Source organism: Melanotaenia boesemani, chromosome 6 (genome assembly GCF_017639745.1).
Source record: "Melanotaenia boesemani isolate fMelBoe1 chromosome 6, fMelBoe1.pri, whole genome shotgun sequence".
Taxonomy (NCBI): Eukaryota; Metazoa; Chordata; class Actinopteri; order Atheriniformes; family Melanotaeniidae; genus Melanotaenia; species Melanotaenia boesemani.
The window spans coordinates 34,359,849-34,384,154 of NC_055687.1; the positions used below are offsets into that span (position 1 = coordinate 34,359,849).

Below are 24,306 nucleotides of genomic sequence, written 5' to 3' on the forward strand. Positions count from 1 at the left end.
AGTGAAAGCAGCCATCTTTTCCGCCCACAAGAGACATCTTAAGCATTAAATCAAACGCTCTCAAGCTGCAACGAATTACGTCAGAGTCCGGGCCACGTGACAGAGCATTCTGAAGCGTTGCATTTGAGTTCGTATATGTCAAAGTAAGCCATAACAGCAAACAAAAGGTGAGTCTTGTCCTACTTTTGTCCTCTCTTTGTCACATATTGAACGCTACAGCAACGTTAATAAAATGTATGACAATGTTAATTTAATGCTACTCAGTTCTGTATAACTTCGTAAAATGTCTCCTTGTACACCCAAAGTAAGAACCCATTTAAAATATGTTGTGTCGCGTTCAGGTAACCCCCCCTGTTCGGGCCCCTCACAGAGCCTGTTTACGTACCTCTGAACTTTTCTCAGAAAGTTTATCACCCAGTATTGTTTGGGGGAAATGAAGTTGTAAAACACTGATTTTATTATATTGAAGATAATGTTAAGTCCCAAAATGCATTACTTTCTTATTTTATATATTATTATCATTTGCAGAATTTCTTTATTCTGTCATCCAACTGACTTAAAGTTGTTTATTGAGATAGTTATTTCTTAAGGGATTCAGAAAATGTCCTCCAAACAACATCATCTGATTTCAAATGACCTGTGGGCATTTAAAATGTCTCCTTTTCCACAAAATTGAACAGTAAACATGACTGACTGTATGCTTGTATGGAGTTGTCAGCTATGAGAGCCTTTTATTTAGAATTACACAAACAGATAAATAGATGAACGAAAAAATATGCCCATAAAATACAGATATGTCCATGAAGTAATGAAAAATAAATGGATAAAATGAAATGACAAACAGGTGTATTGTTGGGGCACACAAGACAGAATCCTCCATCTTAGTTCTGTCAGATGTTTGGAAGCTGAGAGTGACCATTCCTGCAATAGTTTATTTTAGATGCTGCTAACAAGTTAGATTTTTATAATAAGATTGAGCAATCTGCCCTTCAAACAAGGGCTCTTCTATAGATTCAACATTGCTGTTTGAAGTCATTTTTGGAAGTAATAACAAACATAAGCAGTTCTTAGATGTCAGTAGATTTTTATTGTACATGGTCAGAAAAATCAGAAAAGATGACAGGAAGTCTTTTATGGTTCAGTGAAGGAATTAGAAGAACTAACATCAGTTCTAACGTTTTAATACTTACAGGAATAGACTTTAGAGCAATCAGTCTCTGTTTTCAGCTCCATCATTGTTCCCTTCTGATGACACATCTTTTAAAAGATGAAGATCAGTCAATCAGCACAGGCCCTCTTTAAGAGACTCTTACATCAGCACACTGGTGTCTTTTTTGTAAAATTTTCTAAGAAAATTGAAAGGGAAGAAGGCATAGCTTTTATATGTGTAGATGTTTTATCTCAAAACCTGAAGCTGTGTCCACACATGAGGATTTTCTTAATCTGAAGAGGTTTTTTTTACCTGTTAGACCCCACACATGAAGATAAAAAATCAGGCATTGAACAGTTTTGATGGTACTGTGCGTGGTGTGCGTTGATAATCTCAGCACAGAACAACACACATAACCATTCTGTCCCACAGCTGATCTAGAATCTAGTCCTCCGAACCAGAAAGCTCGCGTGATCAAACTAAACGAAGAAGACGAACCATAGCAACAAACGGAAAACACAGCACCAGCATGGAAGAGGACATGAATGAATGAATGAATGAATGAATGAATGAATAAAATAATCAAACTCATGTAAGCATGTCAAGATTGCTATATGAGTTATCTTGATTTCAATATAAAATGGCAAGAAAAAGCTTTGATTAGCATTTTATGCTAAGTTTAACTGTAGAATAGCCTGCTATCAATAGTTTACCAACTTAGTGGGACATGAAAAGGAAAGTGGAAACACGCATATAACGGATGTTGTTGGAAGACACTATTTAAAAAACATGTATGTTCACGATCGCTCACAACTAAGCACGTAAGTCCACGTAAAATTCTTTAAACACGTCACTGATAAATGTGCGAACAGGGTTTCATTCTGGGTCCTAAATATGTCTATTTACACAGACTTGGGTTTACTTTGTAAGTTAGTTTATGAGAAGAACTGTTTTTTCATGCTCCTGTAAAAAAGGAATTTTGGAGATTCGTGCTTTTCATCGGACAGTGATGATAAACAAGTGTGGGAAGATAATATATAACACAAGCAAATGTGCAGCATGAGCTGGGTGGTAGCTAGGTGGGGACCCTGGCGGTCTTATCCGAGGCTGCAGAAGCTAGCTCTAGGGACGCGGAACATCACCTCTCTGGTGGGGAAGGAGCCTGAGCTGGTGCACAAGGTTGAGCTGTTCTGGCTAGATATAGTTGGACTCACCTTAATTCATGGTTGGGCTCTGGAACCACTGTCTTCGAGAGGAGCTGGACCCTCTTCCGTTCTGGAGTTGCTCTCGGTGAGAGGCGCCGAGCAGGTGTGGGCATACTCATTGCCCCCTGACTTGGCACCTGTATGTTTGGGGTTTACCCCGGTGGAGAAGAGGGTAGCCTCCCTCTACCTTTGGGTGGGGGGTAGGGTCCTGACTGTCCTGACAGCGACAGCAGTTCAGAGTACCCATCCTATCGTTGTCAAACTTGATGATCTGGATGCCCTTGTGTGTGGCTGCACAATCATCTGTTAGCAGTGTAAACAACAGTAGACTAAGCACAAAGCTTTGAGAAGATCCAGTTCTCAGTGGGATGGAGTTGGAAATGTTCTTTCCGACCCGGACCTACTGGGGTGTCTTGGTCAGAAAGTCCAGGACCCAGAGACATGTAGCAGTGTTCAGGCCGAGTAGCAGGTGTTTCTCCATTAGTTTCTGGGGGATGATGGTGTTACATGCTGAGCTGGAATCGATGTACAGGATTCTAATGTAGGTGCCATTACTGTCCAGGTGGGTGATGACTGAGTGCAGTGTGGTGAATATTGCATCCTCTTCACAGTGGTTGAGACGGTAAGCAAATTGAAGGGGGTCCATCGATGCAGGGAGGCTGGCTGTGATGTGTGGTTTAACACGTTCAAAATGAATTTCCCTTTGGGATTAATAAAGTATTTTTCATTCATTCATTCATTCATGCTTCATCACAACTGATGTCAGAGTGATGGAGTGATATTCATTCAGACAGGTTATAACTGATTTCTTTGCCACTGACACAATGGTGGATGTTTTGAAGCATCTGGAGACCCTCGCCTGACTGAGGGAGATGTTGAAAATGTCAGTCAGCTTTCAGGCGCAGTCCCTAAGCACACGACCTGGGATGTTTTCCGGACCTGCTGCTTTGTGTAGGTTGACCCTGGTTAGGGACCTCCGAGGGTCTTCTGCATTGATGGTGAGAGCTGGCCCCTCAGATGAAGGAGAAGGACCAGCCTTCTCTCTGATTGTCAGATTTGTTGCTTCAAGTCATGCAACAAAGTTGTTGAGCCTGTCTGGGAGAGAAGCATGGTCGTCAACCCCCTGCCTGGTCTTGTAGTCTGTCAGTGCTTGGACTTCCTGGCACATCTGTCTGGTGTTTCCTGTGTCACAGAGGTGTCCCTGGATTTTCTCTGCGTGGGGGAGTTTCGCTGCCTTGATCCCTTTTGAGAGTGCAGACCTGACTGAGCAAAGAGTAGTCCTGTTTCCTGCCCTAAAACTGCATCTCAGGCCTTCGGCAGTGAACACACTTCTGTGATCATCCAGGGTTTTTAGTTGCCATGTGCAGTGAAGGTCTTCATTAAAGTTACATCCTCTGTGTTGTAATGTAGCTGGTTACCGTCTCAGCATTGTCAGTCTGATCACCCTGGGAGGCTGCTGACTTGAAAACGTCCCAGTCACTGTTCTTGAAACAGTCCTGCAGAGCCGAGGATGCCCTCTGGCCAGATCCTGACTTGTTTTTCCACTGGCCTGCTGCACTTCAATAGGAGTTTATAGGCAGGCACCAACATGACAGAAAGATGATCAGAGCGGCAGAGGTGAGGGTGGGGTGTCGCTTTGTAAGCATTAGGAAAGTTCAAATACACCAAGTCCAGCATGTTCTCTCCACAAATTGCTTAAACTTGGTGTTAATAATCCTATTTATTTACATTTCCATGTCATTTTCAGTTCAATTTATTTATTTATTTGTTATTTTTTAATATTTATGACTGTATTATTTTTCTTTTTACATTTTCTTATCCCCCATATTTTTTTATTTCTGTTTTATTTTCATCTAACATTTTATTTTTTTTATTTATTGACACTCTATTCACATTTTGGCCACATTATTTAAATTAGGGGGGCGGCCTTTTGAGGCATGGCCTTGGGGCAGATCCTTGCCTATTGGTCAATCAACCGGAGCAGGTCACAGACTGTTAATGCAAGAAGAGCTGTGCAGTGTACCTTCACTTCGATACCTGTTCCTTAACAATACTTTTTTCAATACCAATTCTATAAAATCAGTTGTAACAAAAAGAAATTTACATTACACATTAACAAAGCAGCTATCTAACATAAATATAAAAAAATAATTTTCAGTGCAAAAGAACAGTTGCAAACAAGTGACAAGTCAGGGTCTAGTGCTCACTGCTGCATACTAAGAGCCTTCAAATCTTACAGAGGTCTCACTTAGCAGTTCTTCAGAAAAATCAGCATGTCTGCTTTCTCATGATGAGCTGGCTCCTGACTGATGGTGTCCCCACCAGTAGAAAATGTACGGTGTGGATGATGCTTGCACACAGATACCTGGTTGCCACGTTGGACAGCAGTGTCCCTCATATTCCATCACCAGATTACTGGATTCACTGATGTTAGGGTGGATGGCAGACCTACCGCTGTAGCTCTTCCTGAATCGTGTTTGCGGAGAAGAGTGCCTTCTTGTCTTATTTCAACTTCCACGTACTCATCAGCAAATAGCTCCTCAAGGGCAGAAAGCTTTGGCTTCTTCTGGAAACAAAAAAGACAAGGAAGATAGATGAAAAAAGATAAGGTTGGTGCCAACAAGTTAATTTTCTTCTGAAAATGAAATAGGGGGGAAAAAACAGAATGTCTATGTATATTTTACCATTTTTGCTACTGCAGCTGTACAGTCTTCATCTTCAACATTTCCCTTCTCTACTGCATACCATGCCGTGTATTTGCCAGCTAGTGTCTGCTGGGGGACTGATATCTGGGGTTTAGGACTCTTATCATCTCCCTGATTGACATTGGAACACAAAACAACAACTGTATGGTTGTATTACTATTGCTTACTGTAACAGTCAGAAACCATTATCTAAGCTGAGAGACCTTTTAACCTAGCCTAACCTAGGCCAGTTTAACCTGGTCTGTTGCTGACCAGTTTAACCTGGGCTAAACTGGTCAGCAGTATCTTTTAAGGCCTACTTATCTCCACCATGTAGCCTCCACTGTGGAAGAAGGCAGCATACCTTTATCAACAAAGTTTGTGATTGCCTTGTGACATTCGTCTTGTTTTCTTTTGACATTTTTCCTTTTTCTGCCAGAGTGAAGGCTTTCACACTGACTGGCGGAGGAGAAGATAAACATAACGTTAGATGAGCTCGAACCAACCGACCCAATAGATAACCATATTTAAACAAGCTAATATCAGTTACTCTCATTCATTTGTTAGCTTTTGATTTAGCTAGCTATATAGCCATAAACTAAAACTACACAACAACATCTCCAGTTAACATTTTTTGTCACCATGTTGCCTCTGTTAAGTTGCAGTAATGTTAACTTAAGTAAACAGGCATAAAGTTGACCGAACTTACCTGTTGAAATGCCAGACACAGTGCCATCCTCAGTACGTTTAGATGAAACGGGATCCAGTGGGGCAGGTTTTGAAGGAAGCCACTCGGGCTCTGCATTGTCCACAGGCAGACTTGTATGCTGATAGGATGATGGATGCGGTCTGCTCTTCTTGCAGTCAAACACGGAGCAACTTTCTGCTCTTAAAGTAATTCCGTGCATGTTCAGATGCTTCATCAAATTGGTCATGTTGCTGGCCTTAGCAACGATATCCTTTATGCAAATATTGCACTGCACACTATTGGCGTCAGTCTTACTAAAATGGAGCCGCACTGTTGACCTCGGAGGCATTTTTCCTTTACCGCTTAGATAACAAGCTGTCATCCACAACACAGATACGTGTTGAAAAATACTGATGTAACCACATCAGTATTTTCGTTGAACGCCTCAACCACGTGTAGCCAACATTATCAGATCTTGATCCCGTGATTAACCCTTAAGGCACCGAAACCTGGTGCCGAAAGACAAGTCATGTTTTGATACCGGGAAGTATCGAAGTATTTCGGTCTGTAGCATAAAAGAAGTGAAATTCGGTACCCGGCCCTAATCATGACTGTTTACTGTTTGGTGTAGATCAGTAACTGAGAGGATGTTCCAGCTGCAACTAACAGGCTGAAAGCTCTGGTAAAGTTGGCTGTGATTTACAGAAAATGTTGCCTGGATCGTTGAGATGAAAACTTTTCTAAATGTTCCATCAATGTCCGCTAAAGGTTGCAACTGAAATTTGAAGAACCTTACCTGAACCACTGTGTTTCTCCCTCCTTTCCCAGGTCCACCGCCGCCGCTGCTCCTGGAGAAAAACTCGCTTCTCTCAGATTGTAGAGCACATCCGAGCCTTCATTTAATTCTGTCATCATACAAGTTTCCCTCACTTGTAAGAACAAATATTCAGGAAAATTAAATAAATTAAATAGATTAAACTTTTTGATGTTGATGATTAACTGTGTGTGCTGTGCTATCGGTGTGTTTTCTCTTTATCCTCTTTTGGTTTCCGTTCTGTTTGTAGGGTTGTTACTGGTGTTCACAGTCTGGCCAGAAACATGTGGAGCTACGTGGACAACACAATAAGGTATCGATGGTCCATGACCATTCCTACACTGACACCTTATACAACCAGTATGGTTTTCTAGTTGTCAGAATGAGAGCAGAAGTTATAAGTTTAAAAAGAAATCATCTAGAGCAGTGGTTCTCAAACTTTTTACATCACACACCACTTCAGGCTCTCCATTTACCACCTTTTATGACTGATGTTAAAATATAGTAGGAGAGAGACCAACTCTTTTCCATCAGACTTCAGAGAGAGGCAAGTTAGTTCCAGATAAAAATATTATTTATCATTGAGTGGTGCAGCCATCATGCCTAGTTCCTACTGCACAAGCCTGTGGGGCCAGTCTGTGATCTGGGGTTGCTGCAGTTGGTCAGGTAAAGGTTCAGCAATGTTATGTGTCCTAAGAATGAGGTCAGCTGATTACCTGAATATACTGAATGAGCAGGTTATTCCATCTTTCCTGATAGCACGGCCATATTTCAAGGTGACAATGCCAGGATTCATGGGGCTCAAATTATGAAAGAGTGGTTCAGGGAACAGGAAACATTTTCACAGATGAATTGACCACCACAAAGTCCAGACCTGATCCCCATTGAGAATCTTTAGGATGTGCTGGAGAAGGCTTTGCAGTGTGGTCTCCCATCATCAATACAAGATCTTGGTAATAAGAATAAATGCAATCTGAACCATACCATGAAAAGTTGTTAGTCCTGACTTTTCAGAAATGATCTGTGATGTATCTGAGAAGGACCAGAAGGCGGGAACACATTACACCAGTTTTTAAATCGCTGTATTGGCTCTCCATGCATTTCATGGTTGATTTAAGGTTCTTTTAGTGGTTTATCAATGTCTTAATGGTCTTGGACCTTCTTATTTATCTGACTTGCTTTTTAAATTATTAGCCCTCGTGGTTCCTAAGGTCCTCTGGTACCAGCCTTTTAATTGTTCCTAAAGTGAGGACCAAAACATACAGCGAAGCCTCTTTCCATTGTTACGGCCCTCGTCTGTGGAACAGCCTGCCAGAGAGCCTCAGGGCTGCAGAGACAGTTGATGTTTTTAAAAAGAGGCTCAACACCCACCTTTTTAGCTTAGCTTTTAGCTGAATTTTGTGAGGCCTGGTGAGTCTGAACAGAGTTTAGCTCTTACAAATTTTCTGACACTAAACTTAGTGAGACATCGACTCCTGGGAAGATTGGCAGCTGTTTTGAATGTTTTTCTTTGGTAAAAATCTTTCTAGCTGTACAATCATGGACTCCAGATTATTCAAAAATTAATCTGAGCCCTTCTTAGATTGATGATCCACAACAACTACTTCTCTAAAATTATCTCTGATCTCTCATCCTTCACACCTGAATGCTCCAGACCAAGAACCGGCCTAAGGTTCTGGTTTTATAGAGGTGTTCACACTTACTGATCGATTTTTCACATGCACTGGATATGTAACACCAGACTGCTGGTTATTATCTTACTTTCCATGGAAATAAAATTAACACAGTTTTTCACTCTATTTCTATATTTAAGCTTCTCTAAAATAGATTTTGGCACAGTGTAATAGGTTTTATGCTGTTCATCTGATTCTCTTTTAATGCATCTCTTACATATCTCTATTAGGGTTGTCACAATGCTAAAATTTTAAACTCGATATCGATACTAAGCATGGTGCTCGATACTCAATAATATTTTCAATACTATAGAAGTGGGGAAAAATTATTTTTCTTTTAATCAAAGTCAGAATACCACAAAAATAACAACACAATCCAAACAATGCAACAAAAATATATTAATATAAGAAAAGACATTAACAGCTTAAAATAAATGCAGTATTTTAAAGCTCTATTAGTTTATGCAGATAGTCTTCATACAGTCTTTAAAAGTGTTGTCGGACTGTTGCTCACTTTGGTGGAAAAAGTACAAAACTAAAAAAATTCCACCACTAGTTAGTGCACATATTTACACTATGCATCCTTTTATTCACGATACTTGAGATCAAGTAAAGAATAGAGCAAACAAACTAGTTAAGACTATCCACTTTTTAAATCTAAATTAATTAAAAAATCATTCAAATAAATGAGCTTTTTAGATATTTTTGTCTACAGTACACATTAAAAGGCATTAATATCTGACTGTAAGCCCAGGTGGGATCAGTTATGTCAGCTATTTATATACGTTTCCTTTGTGGGACTGCAGATGGAAATTATCACATTGTTAAATCCTACATACAAGACACGGCAATATTGTACATTCATGAATGTGCCCTGTCCCATCCAAATGAACGATTAAATTATAAATCAAATTAACATAACTTATCAGATTTTGGTTTTCTTTCTATGTGTAGGTGGTGGTGGATCCCTGATTGGCTGCCATCATGGTGTCCAACCTCCAAGGGCCAGCTGAAGGCTGCAGAGGACAAGATGCTCCGATGTGAGAATCAACCCAGTTTTCTCTAACTTTTAGTTACCACATATGACCTTTGCTGTCATGTCATGTCGATGGATATAATTTCATACTGGGTGAGGAAGCTATAACACTGATTCAAGTCAACACAGTCCTTTATTCTCCAAGAGGAAACCTACATTATCTGCAAAGAAAAAAAATGTTCAGAGAAATAAGATGTTTTAATATTTGCAAATCACTTGGTTTGTGAAAAAAGATGCGTGTATTCAGTCATTTAGAGCAGGGCTCTCGAACTCCAGTCCTCAAGGGCAACAGTCCTGCAGGTTTTAGATGTTTCCCTGCTCCAACACAGCTGATCCCAGAGTTGGTGATCCCTGAAATTGAATATAAATGGGAGAATGGAAATGCAGAAATCCAAAAGTAATGGGAAAGATCGAAGATTATGAAATTTAAGAGGCTAAATTCAGCATTGGAAACAACTGTGATTCAACTGTCTTCATACAACCCAGTTCATAAAAATAATAGCTTAGCTAAGGAAACCAACACATTGCATCAACTATTTTCTTTAATTAAATACTCTATCTTGAGCTGCACGGGGATGTTAAAAGGAAAAAACAAACTCCTTTTAGCAGGAAGGAAAAACGTCTGACCTCCCCAAACCTTGACGGCTATATGCCTCAAGTGGTTGGGGTGGAGAGGACAGGAAAGAGGGATCAGCAGGTACTGCAAGTAGAAGAAGAGAAATACAAGTTAATTCAGTCAGTAGACCCAATTTCATAAATTTATGCATGGAAAATAAAGAGTAATGAGGATAGAAGGAAGGTGTGGGGCGTCCCCCAGTGGTGTAAGCATGTGGTAGCATACCTTAGGATTTGTAGAGAGGATGTCTGCTTCCTGAAGCCAAACTAGGAGCTGGTTACACAGAGAGGGCTCTGATAACTGAAGGTTCTCCCTTCTGTTCTACTTTTAAAACCTCTAGGAACCACCAGTAAACCTGCAGTCTAAGAGTGAAGTGCTCTGATGGCAAAATCTGGAACTCGGAGGTCTTTTAGATCCAGCCGAGCTTGGTCACTAAGAGCTTTATATGTGAGGAGAAGAATTTTGAACAGGGAGCCAAAGAAGAGAAGATAAAACTGGAGAAATACAATGCCTGTGTGTGTTGGGCTAAATGGTATACTCTCCTGTGAGGTTAACAATGAGCAAATGCAGCGTTCTGAACCTTTTTTTCCCCCTCAGATAACAGACTAAATCACATTCTTTTAAAACCCTGTGTTCCTGTTGTGCTGTATGACTCCATTTTTTTCAGGTATCAGCAGTGCTTTTACCAAACAGTTTATCCCCATCTCCAATGGCGACATGTTGTGGACTTTAACCTTCAGCAGTAACAGCATGAAAGCCAAAACCCCGCTAGTTCTGCTGCATGGGTTTGGAGGTGGCGTGGGTCTCTGGGCTCAGAACCTGGAAGCTCTTTCACAGCGTCGGACTGTTTTTGCTCTGGACCTGCTGGGCTTTGGCCAGAGCACCAGACCTCAGTTTTCTACGGACGCTCAGAGCGCAGAGGATCAGTTTGTAGAGTCTATCGAGCAGTGGAGGACCAGGGTGGGTCTGGAGTCCATGATACTCCTTGGTCACAACCTTGGAGGATACCTGGCTGTGTCATATTCTATTAAATATCCAGGCAGGTGGGTGATGTGATCTCTTCTTCTACCTTTAATGACATAAACACAGTATCATATACTTTGTTGAATGTGTTCTTGATATGGTTACTATTTAGTGTGTAGGTAGTCATTGGTTTAATGTAAACACTGGATCCTGGAGTTTGGGAGGATTTCTGGTATTAAAATTGTGCACAGCCAGTTTTGTTAATTTAATCCTAAAATGTTCCATTTTGTGTGTCAGAGTTCTCATTGTTTAAACTAGTTTGACTTCTTGTTGGTTGACTACTTTTGAACCAATTTGTTGACTCCACTCTGATGGTGGTCTGTTGCAGTTGCACTAAATAAGTGTCCTCCAGGCATTTTTAAAATTTAATAAAATTTTATTTGTATTGCTCCAGATCATGACAAATGTCATTTTATATAATCCATTTAAGTAAAAAATCATTTAAATCTATATTAGTCCAATTTATTATAACTGTGTAATATGAAAACCACTGTATTGCATCACACCTTCTTTTTGTTTCATTTGTCACTCTAACATGAGGGGACAGTAGAGAGGAAAAATTCTATTAAAGGAAGAGAAAGCTTTCACCAAAACCAGACACAGGAAGGAAAGCCATCTGCCTCAAGCTGGGGTGTAACGGACAGGAAAGAAGGGTCAACAAGCGCCATAATGCTAAGCCAGGGGTAACTACTGGGAAAGAAAAAGAGAAACAGAAGTTAATGACAACAAAACTGTAGGATAATTAAAAATGGACAGTAAAGGGCGCAAAGAGGATCCCACTGCATCATGGGAAGTCCCCAGCAGCCTCGGCCTGTAGCAGTAGCACTAGAGGGATGGATCAGGGTCGCCAAGCCAGACCTGCTATAACATTTATCAGGAAGGAAATTTGAAGCTTGATCTTTTTTTTTTTAACTTGTCCTGTCCAGCATCATAGCAGCAAAATGATAATCTGGTTACTGTGTCGTGCTGAACAAAGATCAAATTTGCTCTGCCAAGGGGAGGCCTATGGGTAAGGCTCCTCTTGATAATCTGATTAATTTATTTATTTATTTACTTTGAATCACGGAATCTATGTAATCTTGCTGGACCTGACTGGAGGGGACAGAAAAAGATGGAAAATAGCAAAAAGAAGCAAAAGGGAAAGAAGAAAGGAGACAAAAAGATCACAGACAGAAGGAAACGACCCTTCAATCCACACCATCACCAGACAACAAACTGTTACACCTGTACATGAACACACCAGAACATTTCCTACAACTTTTACAAAAACAAACAAACAAAAAAAACAGAGCTGCTAGTCATTAAGAGTTTTTAAATATTAACCAAATCAAAAAGAAATATCATGAAAGTAGCATAACAGCGACCGGATACTAACTCACAGGAAAAATAAAAACAAGAATTATCTCTTAGTATAAAAACCCATGAGGAATAAGGAGTGATCAGTGATGAAGAGTGGTAAGTGAGATCATGCAAATGCGACCACGCCTCTATGGAGGTCAGGGGCAGACCAGGGAAGCCCTGAGACCCGAGCCCTCAGCAGCAGCCCCAGAGCACTAACCCAAGCCACCCCACCACGAAGACGACTCCAGCCTCACCCAGAGGGCGGCAGAGGAGAGCCCCAGCAAGAACACCCGCCAGGGACCAGCCACCCAGGGCAGCCCAAGTGAAGGGCCCAGGGCCTCAGGAGCCCAGAGGCGGCCGCCCCACCCCCCAAAGGCAGAGGGCCCGCACCATGCCTAGGAGGACCAGGCCCCCCCAGACAACCACCCGGCGTAGGCCAGCACACACCCTGATGTTCCAGCCGCACACCCCGGGAACCAGGGCGCCATCGACCCCCTCCCCCCCACCTACTCCACTCTGCACCCCATATAACCCCACACTCACACCCTCCCCTGTGCCGTACCCACAAGCACTCACCCTCACACAGTCACATCACACATAACCCACCCACCATGCCCCGTGAAGCTTGATCTTGAAGGTAGAGAGGGTTTCTGCTTCCTGAATCCAAACTGGGAGCTGGTTCCACAGAGAGGGGTCTGGTAACTGAAGGTTCTCCCTCCTGTTCTACTTTTAGAACATCTAGTAAAAACAAGTTAACCTGCAGTTTGAGAGTGAAGTGCTCTGTTGGGAAAACCTAGAATGATGACATCTTTAATCTCCTCTCATCAAATATCTGTCCTGAATCTTTGCTTCATCATCACCTCCAGCTCCCTCTTCTACCGCTTCAGTTCTGACCCGCTTACCAGCCTTGACAAGGCTGATGCAGTATTGAAATAAAAATTTTTAAAAAATTATAGTAATAATAATAATAAAAAGTCATAAAATAATAAAAAGTCACTAAAGGTGACCAAGATATTATCCAGTACAGAGAACTTTAACATCAAATAAAAAATATTTATTAAAGTTAAAGTTAGCTGGTAGATTTTGGACTAAATCCACCTCTTCCTGCCTGTTAACTAAACCCGATTATAGTTTATGTTTAGCATCAGGCGTCACTAGAGTGACATTTTTCTCTGTGTATAACTCAAAAATAATCTAATTTGTTAATACACTGTATGTTAACATTTATGTTTTCTTTAAACTCATTCAGTAAGTAAACTTTTGTATTTAATTGATTAATTTATTTATTTATTTTATCTGTCCTGAAGAGTGAAACATATCATAGTGGTGGAGCCGTGGGGTTTCCCTGAGGGTCAGGACACTGTTGATACTGACCGTCCCATCCCCGTGTGGATCAAAGCCATCGGCGCCATGTTCAGTCCCTTCAACCCGCTGGCTGGGCTGCGACTGGTAGGACCACTGGGTATGACTGGAGAAATAACTCCATCAAAGAAATCAGAACACAACACCGGTGACATCAGACACACAGTCAGGATTACATCATAGCTTTTATAATACCTGAAGGAATATTTACTTCATAAAGATGAGATGGGTGTGAGTAAAAATGTGTGTTTTGGTTGCAACTTTATGGTCCAGGAAAGATTAAATAAGACTTTTTAAACAGTGAATTTGAAGCTTCTGCAGTGTCCTTGAAGGGATTACATATAAGTTCTCTTTAGCTTCTTTGAACCTTAGACTGGTATTTTTCTTTGAGTTAAAAACTGGGTCCAAGCTGGGGGTCCAGTTGAATAGTCTTCTTTTGCTTAGAAACCTTCCTTATTTAGGCAAGTCAAGTTTATTTCTGCCACATTTGTAGTACAAGACAATTAAAAGGGTTTTACATAGAACATTAAAAGCATTACAGTGGGGTGCAGGAAGAATTAAAACAAACTTTAAAAAGAAATTAAAGAACATAAAGACAAAAAGCTAAAGTACAATAAGATAAAATGCAAGAAATAAAGTTTCAGTGTAATGAATTAACATTTGTTTTGATTAAAGGAAGGATGTAAAACTGCTGAGTCAGCAGACCTGCAGTTTTCTGGGAGTTTGTTCCACATGTGAGGAGCATAAAAGCTGAACGCTGCCTCTCCACGTTTAGTTCTGACTCTGGGAACAGAAAGTGGACCTGACCCTGATGACCTGAGGGATCTGGTTGGTTCATAACGAACCAGAAGATCCTAAATGTATTTTGGTCTTAAACCATTCAGTGTTTTATAAACCAACAGCAGGATTTTGAAGCCAATTCTTTGCCAGACAGGAAGCCAGTGTAAAGATCTGAGGACTGGAGTTCTGATCCAGTTTCTTGGTCTTTGTGAGGACTCGAGCAGCAGCGTTCTGGACTAACTGCAGAAAAGTGCATGCTCACAAAACAAAACAAAAAAATAACAAGTCAGGATTTACAAAAGAAAGAGAGATGTTTTTAATAAGGAACTTGACTGTCACTATGAAACAAAACTCATATGTTATAAAATTTAATCCGATTTATTCACGCTAAACAACACGGACAGTATGCTGGCAACATGTGCCAGACAAATTAATAATACACACACAATTAAAATGACATGGTTGCCTTGGAAACGTAGTCTTCAGTCAGACTACAATTTCAGTTGAAGAGTGGCTTCAGTCATTCATTCTAAGACCCAGCAGAGTGGGACGCAGACTGGAGGCTGGAGGTCTAGAAGTGATGCAATGCTTTTGAAACGTGCAACAGGTGGAGTTATTTTTATTTATTTTTCCTCACAATGCTTTTTTAGTGTTGTCCCAATTTCTCTCCAGACGCTCTTTATTTCCTGCAGCTCCGGAGTCTCTGGCCTCACCACAGCTGCAGCACCACTGACCCAGCTGGATCACCCAGGAACTCGAAAGAAATATTATTTAACACTAAATGAACTGGTACCAGTCTCAGTTGTATCTGTACATATTTATGTTATAAATTAAAACAAAAGACTAAATTACCGGCATTGTCTTGCCCTCTGATGTGGCGTTAACAGCATCTGCCACCTGCTGCCCTCCTCTGCCTTTCTGACCCTGGTGATGACCATGCCATCCCCACCAAATAAAACTTTTTTTGGTTTTTCAGCGTGGTCCATCAAGATCTCTGTCTCCCATTCTAAAAAAATCTTCTTTTTCCTTCTTGTCCCCCCGTGAGCCATCATGGAAATGCTATCGGTGAATATTTATTATAAGCGTTCACCTGACCTTTTATAGCCACCATGTAGCGCTCCCTCGTGTGCACCAACTTTAGAGTTGATTCTGTATTATAAACCGTGGGACGTGTGTGTGCACTCTTTTATCAATCTGTAAGTTTTTGTGCACTTCATTTCCTTTTTTCCCTGCAGACTTCACCTGTTTTCTGCTTTGCTACGCACAGTTTTATGCATGAGGCCCTGGTGAGATAGTTGTGTAGATTTGTGTGTCATCTACATAGTTATGGTAATTATGTTGTTTGTCATAATGTGAGCGAGTGGCAGCATGTAGATGTTGATCAGCAGGTTGGAGCCTTGGGGAACTCCACAGCTTTTTTTTAGTTCACTCAGATTTATAGTTACCTATAGACACAAAGTAGTCCCTGTCTTTTAAATAGGACTCAAACCAATTGATGCAGTGCCAGAAAGTCCAGCCCAGTTTTTCAGCCAGTCTAGTGAGATGTTCTGGTCGACCGTGTCAAATGCAGCACTGAGATCTAGCATCCAGGACTGAAATGTTTCCCCTATCTGTGCTCAAGCGGATGTCATTAAATACCGTATTTTCCGGACTATAAGTCGCTCCGGAGTACAAGTCGCACCAGCCATAAAATGCTTAATAAAGAAGGAAAAAACATATATAAGTCGCACTGGAGTATAAGTCGCATTTTGGGGGAAATTTATTTCCAACACAAGAACAGACATGTCATCTTGAAAGGCAATTTAAAATAAAAATAGAATAGAGGCAACAACAGGCTGAATAATTGTATGGTATGCTTACGTTACATGAAACAACTGAGAACGTGCCTGGCATGTTAACATAACATATTAAGAGTTATTCAGATAACTTTAGCATAAATAACATGCTAAGAAGTTTTGCAAACCATCCGTGTCACTCTCAATAACTAAAATCCGATGAAATCTTCATCCTCGGTGTCACTTTTAAACAACTCCTCTAACTCCGGAGGTAGAAGATGTGGCGCTTCTTCTTCTACGTCGTGTTAATAATTTCACACATAAATCGCTCCAGAGTATAAGTCGCACCCCCGGCCAAACTATGAAAAAAACTGCGACTTATAGTCCGGAAAATACGGTACCTTAACTACCTTAATCAGTCTCAGTGCTGTGATGTGGTAGAAAACCCGACTGGTAGACATCAAAACAGTTATTTAGTGTCAGGAAGTTGTGTAGCTTTTTCTCTAATCTTACTAAGAAAGAGGAGGTTTGATATCGGCCTGTAGCTGCTCATTAGGGACGAGTCTAAGTTTTTCTTTTTCAGTAGTGGCTTGACGACGGCTGTTTTTAGGGTGTAAGGGAAGACACCTGTTCGATATCTAAGGCCATGCATGCTGAAACATTCTTAAAAGCCCTGTTGGCAGGGCGTCAAGTTTTCAGATGGCCAATAATCATCCAGGTTTTTGGACTGATTATAGAAAAGTGTGTCATGGTGTTGATGTCTCTTATGAGTGTAGTGATTTAGGTGGAACTAACCAAAAACATCTGAGAAGCAGCCAAGATAAGAACTAATTCTCAGATCCTAAGGGCTTCTGTGCTTCCTCATCAGTGATATTTTCATTCAGCACTTCTTAAAGCCACAGAAGTCCTTTGAATAATCAAATTCCTTGATGATAAAGTATTATTTAATATTATGTCTGCGTCATCTGTGGAACATCCTGATGAGAATAAGTTAGTGTAGATTCATCCAGGTCTGGTAATTCTGAGAGCTTTAATAAAGGTACCTGGACTTCTTTTTCTGGGCTCTTAAAGACTTTTCACCTCATCAGAAATGTCCTTCGGTTTGGACTTGTCAGTGTGGAGTTTTTACTTGTAAGTTGACTTGTAAGAACATCTAACATGTTAAATTTCACATGTTTAATGTTGTTAAGATCACGTGGTATCACTGACTCCATGTGTTTGAATTTCCTATCCTGAAACTTTTACGTTTTCTTTGGTCCACCTGTATGTTTCCATTTTACAGCCTTTAGATTTTGTTTGGACCTCCAACTGTAAGACACAGCTTACTCTTTAAATAAAAGGTTGAAAGAGTTTCATGATCCTTTTCATTGTTTCCACTGAACGTTTGAACTGCATTCCCACTTGGATATTTAGACTAGTGCAGGAATTTGTATGAATAAGCTGAATATAAAATATTAAACTGAATGTCTTCCAGGTGCTGATTTAATTGTTTTTGAGGCTATGAACAAAGTTCATTGTTTGGAAAACATTTTTAGACAGTAAGAATTTTTAATTATACAACCTGCTGATAGTTTGTAAAGCATTTTTTAAAAGATTTGTACTTTGCAGCTTTTCCACATTCAGCTCTTCTAGTAAACCATGTAAGAGGAGAAGGTTCAGTGTTCAGCCGGGGCAGAGTTTTGGTTTTGGGTTTTCTTGTTCTAGAAAAGTCCAACAGAGTCAAAGATGTATTGGCAGGATGAATTCAGCTGAAGAGTTTGGTGATTAGTAGAGAAAGAACTGTTTTTGGAGATCGTTGCAGAGTTAAAATCAGCACAAACCCACTCGGTTCTCAGCTGATTCTCAAGCAGTTTGGTTTGATTCTTCTTCATGGTACCAGAATCTTGTCATTAAAAACCACAGATTCTCACGCAGAAATAGTTTTGTAACAAGTTAATCTAAAATGAGGCAATTTGTTAGTGATGTCCATCAGTGATTTTTTTGTCTCTCCTCTGTGGCCCTAGCAGGCCCGACTCTGGTCCAGACCTTTAGGCCTGACTTCAAGAGGAAGTTCTCCTCCATGTTTACAGACAACACCGTATCCGAGTACATCTACCACCTCAATGTGCAATTCCCCAGGTTTGTCTCCTTCTACTTTATCTACCTGTTAAGACTCATTTAACTTGATAACTATCAAGAAAGTGAATTTGGACCCACTGTGTCATCACAGCGGAGAGACTGCTTTTAAGAATATGAGCGGTCCCTGCGGCTGGGCAAAGAGGCCGATGCTGCAGAGGATGGACCAGCTGCAGCCTGAAACCCCCATCACCATCATCTATGGCTCCCGCTCCAGTATAGACAGTAATGTGGGCGACAGCATCAAGGAGATGATACCACAATCTCTGGTAGACGTAATAGTAAGTTTCATCAAAATGCCATACCTACTGTCATCTGTCTTTATAAATTTAGAAAAGAATTCCCCCAAAAAATCATCTGAAATGTAATTTTAACTTTCTTTTAAGTGTTTTTCTGGTTTGATATGATTTCATCATTTTATCATGGTAAGAATTTTAAGATTATTACAGTTTACAAGTCAATTTTCTGGCTTTTTTTTATTTTAATATAGTCAACAAAGAAAATCACTGTGTGTGTAATAAAAAGTTAAATATGAGAGGGTTTGATATAATGTTAAATATGAGAGTAGATGAAATAAAGTTTAATTTTAAATCCTGGGATATCCTAGTCCTAACAACTCCTTACAACATGTCACCTCATGATTTCTTTTTTCATTTTTATATAGTTTTCCAACTTTTTAATGTTCTTGAGATAGAGTTCACATTTACAGTAGCTGTAGTTAATATTAATAATAATAATAATAATAATGTCCACAAAAATAATCTTTAAGGTGAAGGGAATAAAGACCTGGACTTAAACATATGATTATAACAATGAAAGTAAAAAGGATCCTAATTTATCACAGAAAAAGAAAATATTTAAAGAAAAATATATACAATGAAAAAATTAAAGGAGTTTTAAACTTTTCTTCATTCTCTTTCTTTTTGATTTGGACAAATAAATTAGACCACAGTTTAACGTTATTGGCACAATTCTAAAAGGTATGTTGGAGCTGACGCCCCAAAACTGATTCAAAGACATTAAATCTGCTCTGCTAAAAGACCCACAGCAGCCCTGAAGACGGACGACTTTCCTGACAAAGAAAAACATCCAAGCTCTACAGTCTGGGGGAAAAAAACAAACAAAAAACAAATCTACTAAAATCGTGTGTGTGACGTCACTGGCAGCGTGCTTTGTTTACGTCAGTAAATATGGATGCTACACTTGTTGGAATTCAGAGGTTCTTGCGCAGTCTGAACCTATAAAATTATGACCAACTAAGAAGGGAAAGAAAGAGATTGAAGGGGAAACAAAAGTACAAACTTACTTAACAAAAGCTGTTTGTGCAGCAGTTGCTGCTACCGATGTATCTCCATGGATACGGCACAGATTTCTGACATCTGTCTCACTTCGATGACATAAAATTAGGATGACTGTAGACTGTAGTCGCTTTAAAAAAGATGTGTCCGATTTAATACCACTTATGAAAGTGGTCTGGGTCGGAATTGAAAAAGTCTCATTTGTGCTGTTCACATATAATAAAAAGATCTGATATGGGGGGCGTGGCTCAGTGGGTAGAGTGGTTGTCTTGTAGCCCGAGAGGGTCTGTCGAGCCCATGTCGAGGTGTCCTTGAGCAAGACACTGAACCCCAAATTGCTCCTGATGGGTCGGGGTTAGTGCCTTGTGTGGCAGCTTCCGCCATCAGTGTGTGAATGTGTGTGTGAATTGGTGAATGTGATTTAAAAAAGTGGAGGTTCAAACCTGGGGAGGTGGTGGCCTTTCTGTGTGGAGTTAGCATGTTCTCCCTGTGCATGTGTGGGACATGAAGACATGCATGTTAATTGGTCACTCTAAATTCTCTGTAGGATGTGTGTGAATGGTTGTTTGTGTCTCTGTGTTGGCCCTGCGATGGACAGGTGTGTACCTTCCTCTCACCTGCTAAAATGCTGGGATAGGCTCCAGCTTACCCGTGAACTGTAATGGATTAAGAGGTACAGAGAATGAATAAGTGAATGAATGATTTGGGTCACATATGGGCAAAAAAGTCAGATTTGAGCCCTTTTTTTCCTGCATTGTGAATGAAGCTTTAGTCAGTGTGGGACCACACTTCAGACATCTGAAGCTGAAGAGGAATTTCACTTTTCAACACGACAATGAACCCAAACAGAAGAGTGTGTGACACATTTCCATGTCAGAATGTTTCATACTGACAGACTTCAAGAACACTGAATGATGTGATTAAATCAAAGCTTCAACAAAGTATTAGTTTAAGGGTGCCCAAACTTATGCAACCAGCTTATTGTATGTTGTTTTTTTTATGTTTTTATATTTTTGTCCTCTGACAGATTTGCTGTTTTTTAATTGTATTGTGCATGTTATTTTAGGTTACACTGGAGGTGGGAAAAGTTTAGGTATTTATTGTGATTCAATTTTTTTATATTAAAAAAACAACAAACTAAATTTCAACAGGGGTGTGAATATTTTTCATATCCACGGTATGTAGTAACTGTGCATCTTGTTTTTCTTTAGCATTTATCATTCTCTTTGTATATTTTTAATCACCTCTTTTCCTTCTGGTTCTCCGTCCTCCATGCAGACCATCCGTGGAGCCGGACACTATGTGTACGCTGACCAGCCCGACGACTTCAACCACAAGGTTTTGCAGGTGTGTGAGAAAGTGGACTGAAAGCAGAGATCAGCATGGTGCTTAAACTCTGGAGAAAAAGAGGACAAATATATGAAATGACCTCACTTCATCAGCTGCTGTGGAACCACAGGATCCCACTGTCCCAAAGAGAAAAAGAAGTGGCTTTTGTACATAAGCACTGATTGCAGTTTGACTCACACATCAGGAGGTGCTGAAGTTCACATTAAATCATCTGACCAGCGATTCGGCCATCTTCTTAGACGGCTGAATAATTACTCAGAGATGACAATATTTCTCAAGTCCACTATTCAGAATCATTTACCAACAATAATACTGTGTCACAAGGACAAGTGGACACATAGCTGAAGATTTAGTTACACAGTCTTCTTAGAAGTGTCTCTCCTAACACTGTGAAAAATAGAGGCTGTTTGATTAGTCTCCAACCAGAACACCTTAGATTACTGTCATCTCCTGGAAAATGGTTCAAAATTATTCTGAAAAATGTTAGCATCAATATATAGTTTTTTATTTATTAACCGATATCATGTGTTGATGATGTAGAGCGCTGTATAAAATCTTTTCCAGTACATCCTGAAGATCTTCAGTGGTAGCTGATATGAAGACGCCTCATACTCCCTGAACCGCTCTTTTAGCTTGAACTTGATGAATCCTGGTGTTATCTTGGAATAGACCAGTGTCATCAAGAGAGACAGAAATATTGATGGAAAAGTATTCAGGTAGTCAGCGGATACAAGGCAAGGCAAATTAGTTTATACAGCAGACTTCATGTTTTCTGATAGTTTGTTCCATATACAGTATTAGGAACAGGAAAAATAAATGTGTAGTTTTAACTCTCAGGATGGAAACCAAAATTGAAGTTGATGATCTTAGAAGTCTCAGTGGCTCATATCGAGTTAGCAGATCAGATATATATATTTGGGTCAGAACCACTCAGAGCTTTGTACACCAGCAGCAACATTTTAAAATCAATTCTTTGGTTCACAGGAAGTCAGTGTAGAGATGTAAGAACCGGAGCGATATGTTCCCTTGTTTTGAACTTTGTAAGAACATGAGCTGCAGCATTCTAGATTAGTTGCAGTTGTCTTAGTGATTCTTTTAGAGATCTGTAAAAACTCCATTACAGTAGTCAAGACTAAATAATGCGAGCTGTCATTTCCCATTTTCTAGATACATTCTTCAGAAGGTAAAAGGTTGCCTCCCTAATATGGTTGTTAAAATTTTGCTCAGAGTCCGAAATGACATCAAGATTTCTCGACTCTGATCCGTTGTTTTTAATATTGCTGACTGAAGTTGGACACAAATCTTTGGGCTCTAATCGTTGTTTTAAAATGCAATGATTTAAATTTTATCTTTAATCAGCTGAATATGAAACTCTGACATTCAAGTATTGATTTAACTGAGACTCAAACTAAAGCTTTGTACGGGACCAGAGTCCTCTGGTGAGACAGGAATAATAGAGCTGAGTGTCGTCAGTATAATGATGATCAGATATTTTTTTTTGTTCCCATCATCTTAACCAGTAGGAGCATCTAGATGCTGAACAATAGGGGGCCCAACATGGAGCCTTGGGGAACTCCACGTGTCATCTTTGTTTGAATAAGTCTATAGTTACCAATTGATATGAAGTAGTTTCTATTTTTCAAGTATAATACAATACAGAACTAGGCTGGAGTTTTCCACCCAATTTTCCAGTTGGTCTAATAAGATTTTACGGTGGCTTGTGTTTAAAGGAGCACTGAGATCTAACAGAACCAAACTTCTGCTTCTATCTGTGTTTACATTGATTTTGCTTTGCAAACAAAATACAGCTAAAATAAATAAAATTCTTGACAGTAATGCAATAAAACAAAATAATAAAATGTTTGAAAACAAGACTAATAAACTTTAAAATAATTAAATAAATGTTTCCGTTGGGCTGCACGGTAGTGTGGTAGTTAGCACCGCGGCCTCACAGCAAGAAGGTCGCTGGTTTGAGCCTCTGGGGGGAGGTTCGAACCTGGGGAGTGGTGGCCTTTCTGTGTGGAGTTTGCATCTTCGCCGTGTATGCCTGGGTTCTCTCCGGGTTCTCTCCAGGCTCCCGCTTACCCGCGACCTACAATGAACAAAGCAGTACTTAGAATGAATGAATGAAAGGATTTCAGACATAATGTATGTGTATTTCTTCTTAAATGTTTCTCATGGAAACAGTTAATTTAATGTATAACACTGAAGAGAGAGCCTAAAGTCTAAATCTACAAGAATAAACTGAACAGCGTCTGCTGTTAAGTTATTTGCTTTATAATTGTTTTTGAACCTGTAAAATTCTATATAAGTACAATGTATTTAACAAACATGCTCCCTTATGCAGTGACGCTGCTGTTTCCTCTACTTTATAAAGAGTCAAAACAAATTAAATGTTCAATGTATGATTGTGGTCCACTTTCTTCATTTGAGTCCAAGTAAATATTCTGCTCTACAATAAATGTTTAATCTGCAACATAAAACCATAATTCCACTTCTGCCCTTCTCTTGCATTTATTTTGATGAAGCATTAACAGATTAACCCCCCCAGCTCTTATCATCTTGGAGGGAGAGAAATTATTCCTTTGTGTCTGTGTTCAGCACAGTGCCATTGTAGTTCTTCCTTTCTACCACTAGAGAGCACTCATGTGTAGTTGCTGCTGAGAGAGAAATCTCACAGGTGCTGGAAAAACATGGAAACTTCACACACTGGTTCTATGCAGCTCTTCTCCTGAAACAGGAATTGTTAAATAAAATCAGTGTTTATCCCCACAATCTGTCCCTGTGGCCATCCTTGGGTACACACTCAGCATTCAGACATTCATTGTAAAACCATCCGTTTTTGGCGGGTCATGAGGTCATGTGAAACCATGTCCAAGTCATAGGGGCAGTTTCTGTCCCACTCAGCTTTTTGGAGACTGTTTGATGTTTGTGTAAAAAAGAAATTCTATCGATTAGGGTTGACAAAACATAGATTTTCAATACGTGCTCAGCTTTTACATGTACAACCCCAATTCTAATGAAGTTGAGATACTGTGTAAAATGTAAACAAAAATACAATATTTTATTCACAGTAGAAGATAAACAACACATCAAATGCTGAAACTGAGACTTTTATTTTTTCATGGAAAATATGAGCTGATAGTGAATCTGATAGCAGCAACACGTCTGTAAAAAGTAGTTCCAGGGTGATGTTCGGCACGGTGTAGCATCTCCTCTTCTTCTAACAACTGTCTGGAAACGTCTAGGAAGTGAGGAGACCAGTTGCTGGAGTTTTATTAGAGGAATGTTGTCCCATTCTGGTCTGATGCAGGATTCTAGCTGCTCTACAATTCTGGACCTTGGTTGCTGGATTTCTGCTTCCATGATGCTCCAGATGTTGTGTACTGGTGAAAG

At 40.0% G+C, this 24,306-nt stretch overlaps 1 protein-coding gene across 3 annotated transcripts; it reads left to right on the forward strand.

Moving 5' to 3' along the window:
- The first annotated feature begins 93 nt into the window (after positions 1-93).
- On the forward strand, positions 94-23,612 carry abhd5a (abhydrolase domain containing 5a). Of its 3 annotated transcripts, none has more exons than XM_041988823.1 (10): positions 140-167; positions 6,359-6,409; positions 6,556-6,659; positions 6,792-6,854; positions 9,169-9,254; positions 10,534-10,909; positions 13,538-13,692; positions 18,151-18,265; positions 18,357-18,543; positions 20,839-23,612. In XM_041988823.1, exons 4-10 carry the CDS (start codon positions 6,826-6,828, stop codon positions 20,926-20,928), a joined length of 1,038 nt encoding a protein of 345 aa, XP_041844757.1. In that variant the 5' UTR covers positions 140-167; positions 6,359-6,409; positions 6,556-6,659; positions 6,792-6,825; the 3' UTR covers positions 20,929-23,612. The 3 variants fall into 3 exon arrangements, with proteins under 3 accessions (XP_041844758.1, XP_041844757.1, XP_041844759.1); XM_041988825.1 differs by having other exon boundaries at positions 141-167; positions 18,154-18,265; XM_041988824.1 differs by lacking the exon at positions 6,359-6,409 and having other exon boundaries at positions 94-167.
- The last annotated feature ends 694 nt before the right edge of the window (positions 23,613-24,306 follow it).

Bases quoted from the DNA above. Each gene is read 5' to 3' on its own strand.
- abhd5a (XM_041988824.1), top strand. From the start codon at position 6,826: ATGTGGAGCTACGTGGACAACACAATAAG. The intron at 9,255-10,533 runs GTGAGAATCAAC...CATTTTTTTCAG, and splicing joins AGAGGACAAGATGCTCCGAT to GTATCAGCAGTGCTTTTACC. The intron at 10,910-13,537 runs GTGGGTGATGTG...TCTGTCCTGAAG, and splicing joins TCTATTAAATATCCAGGCAG to AGTGAAACATATCATAGTGG.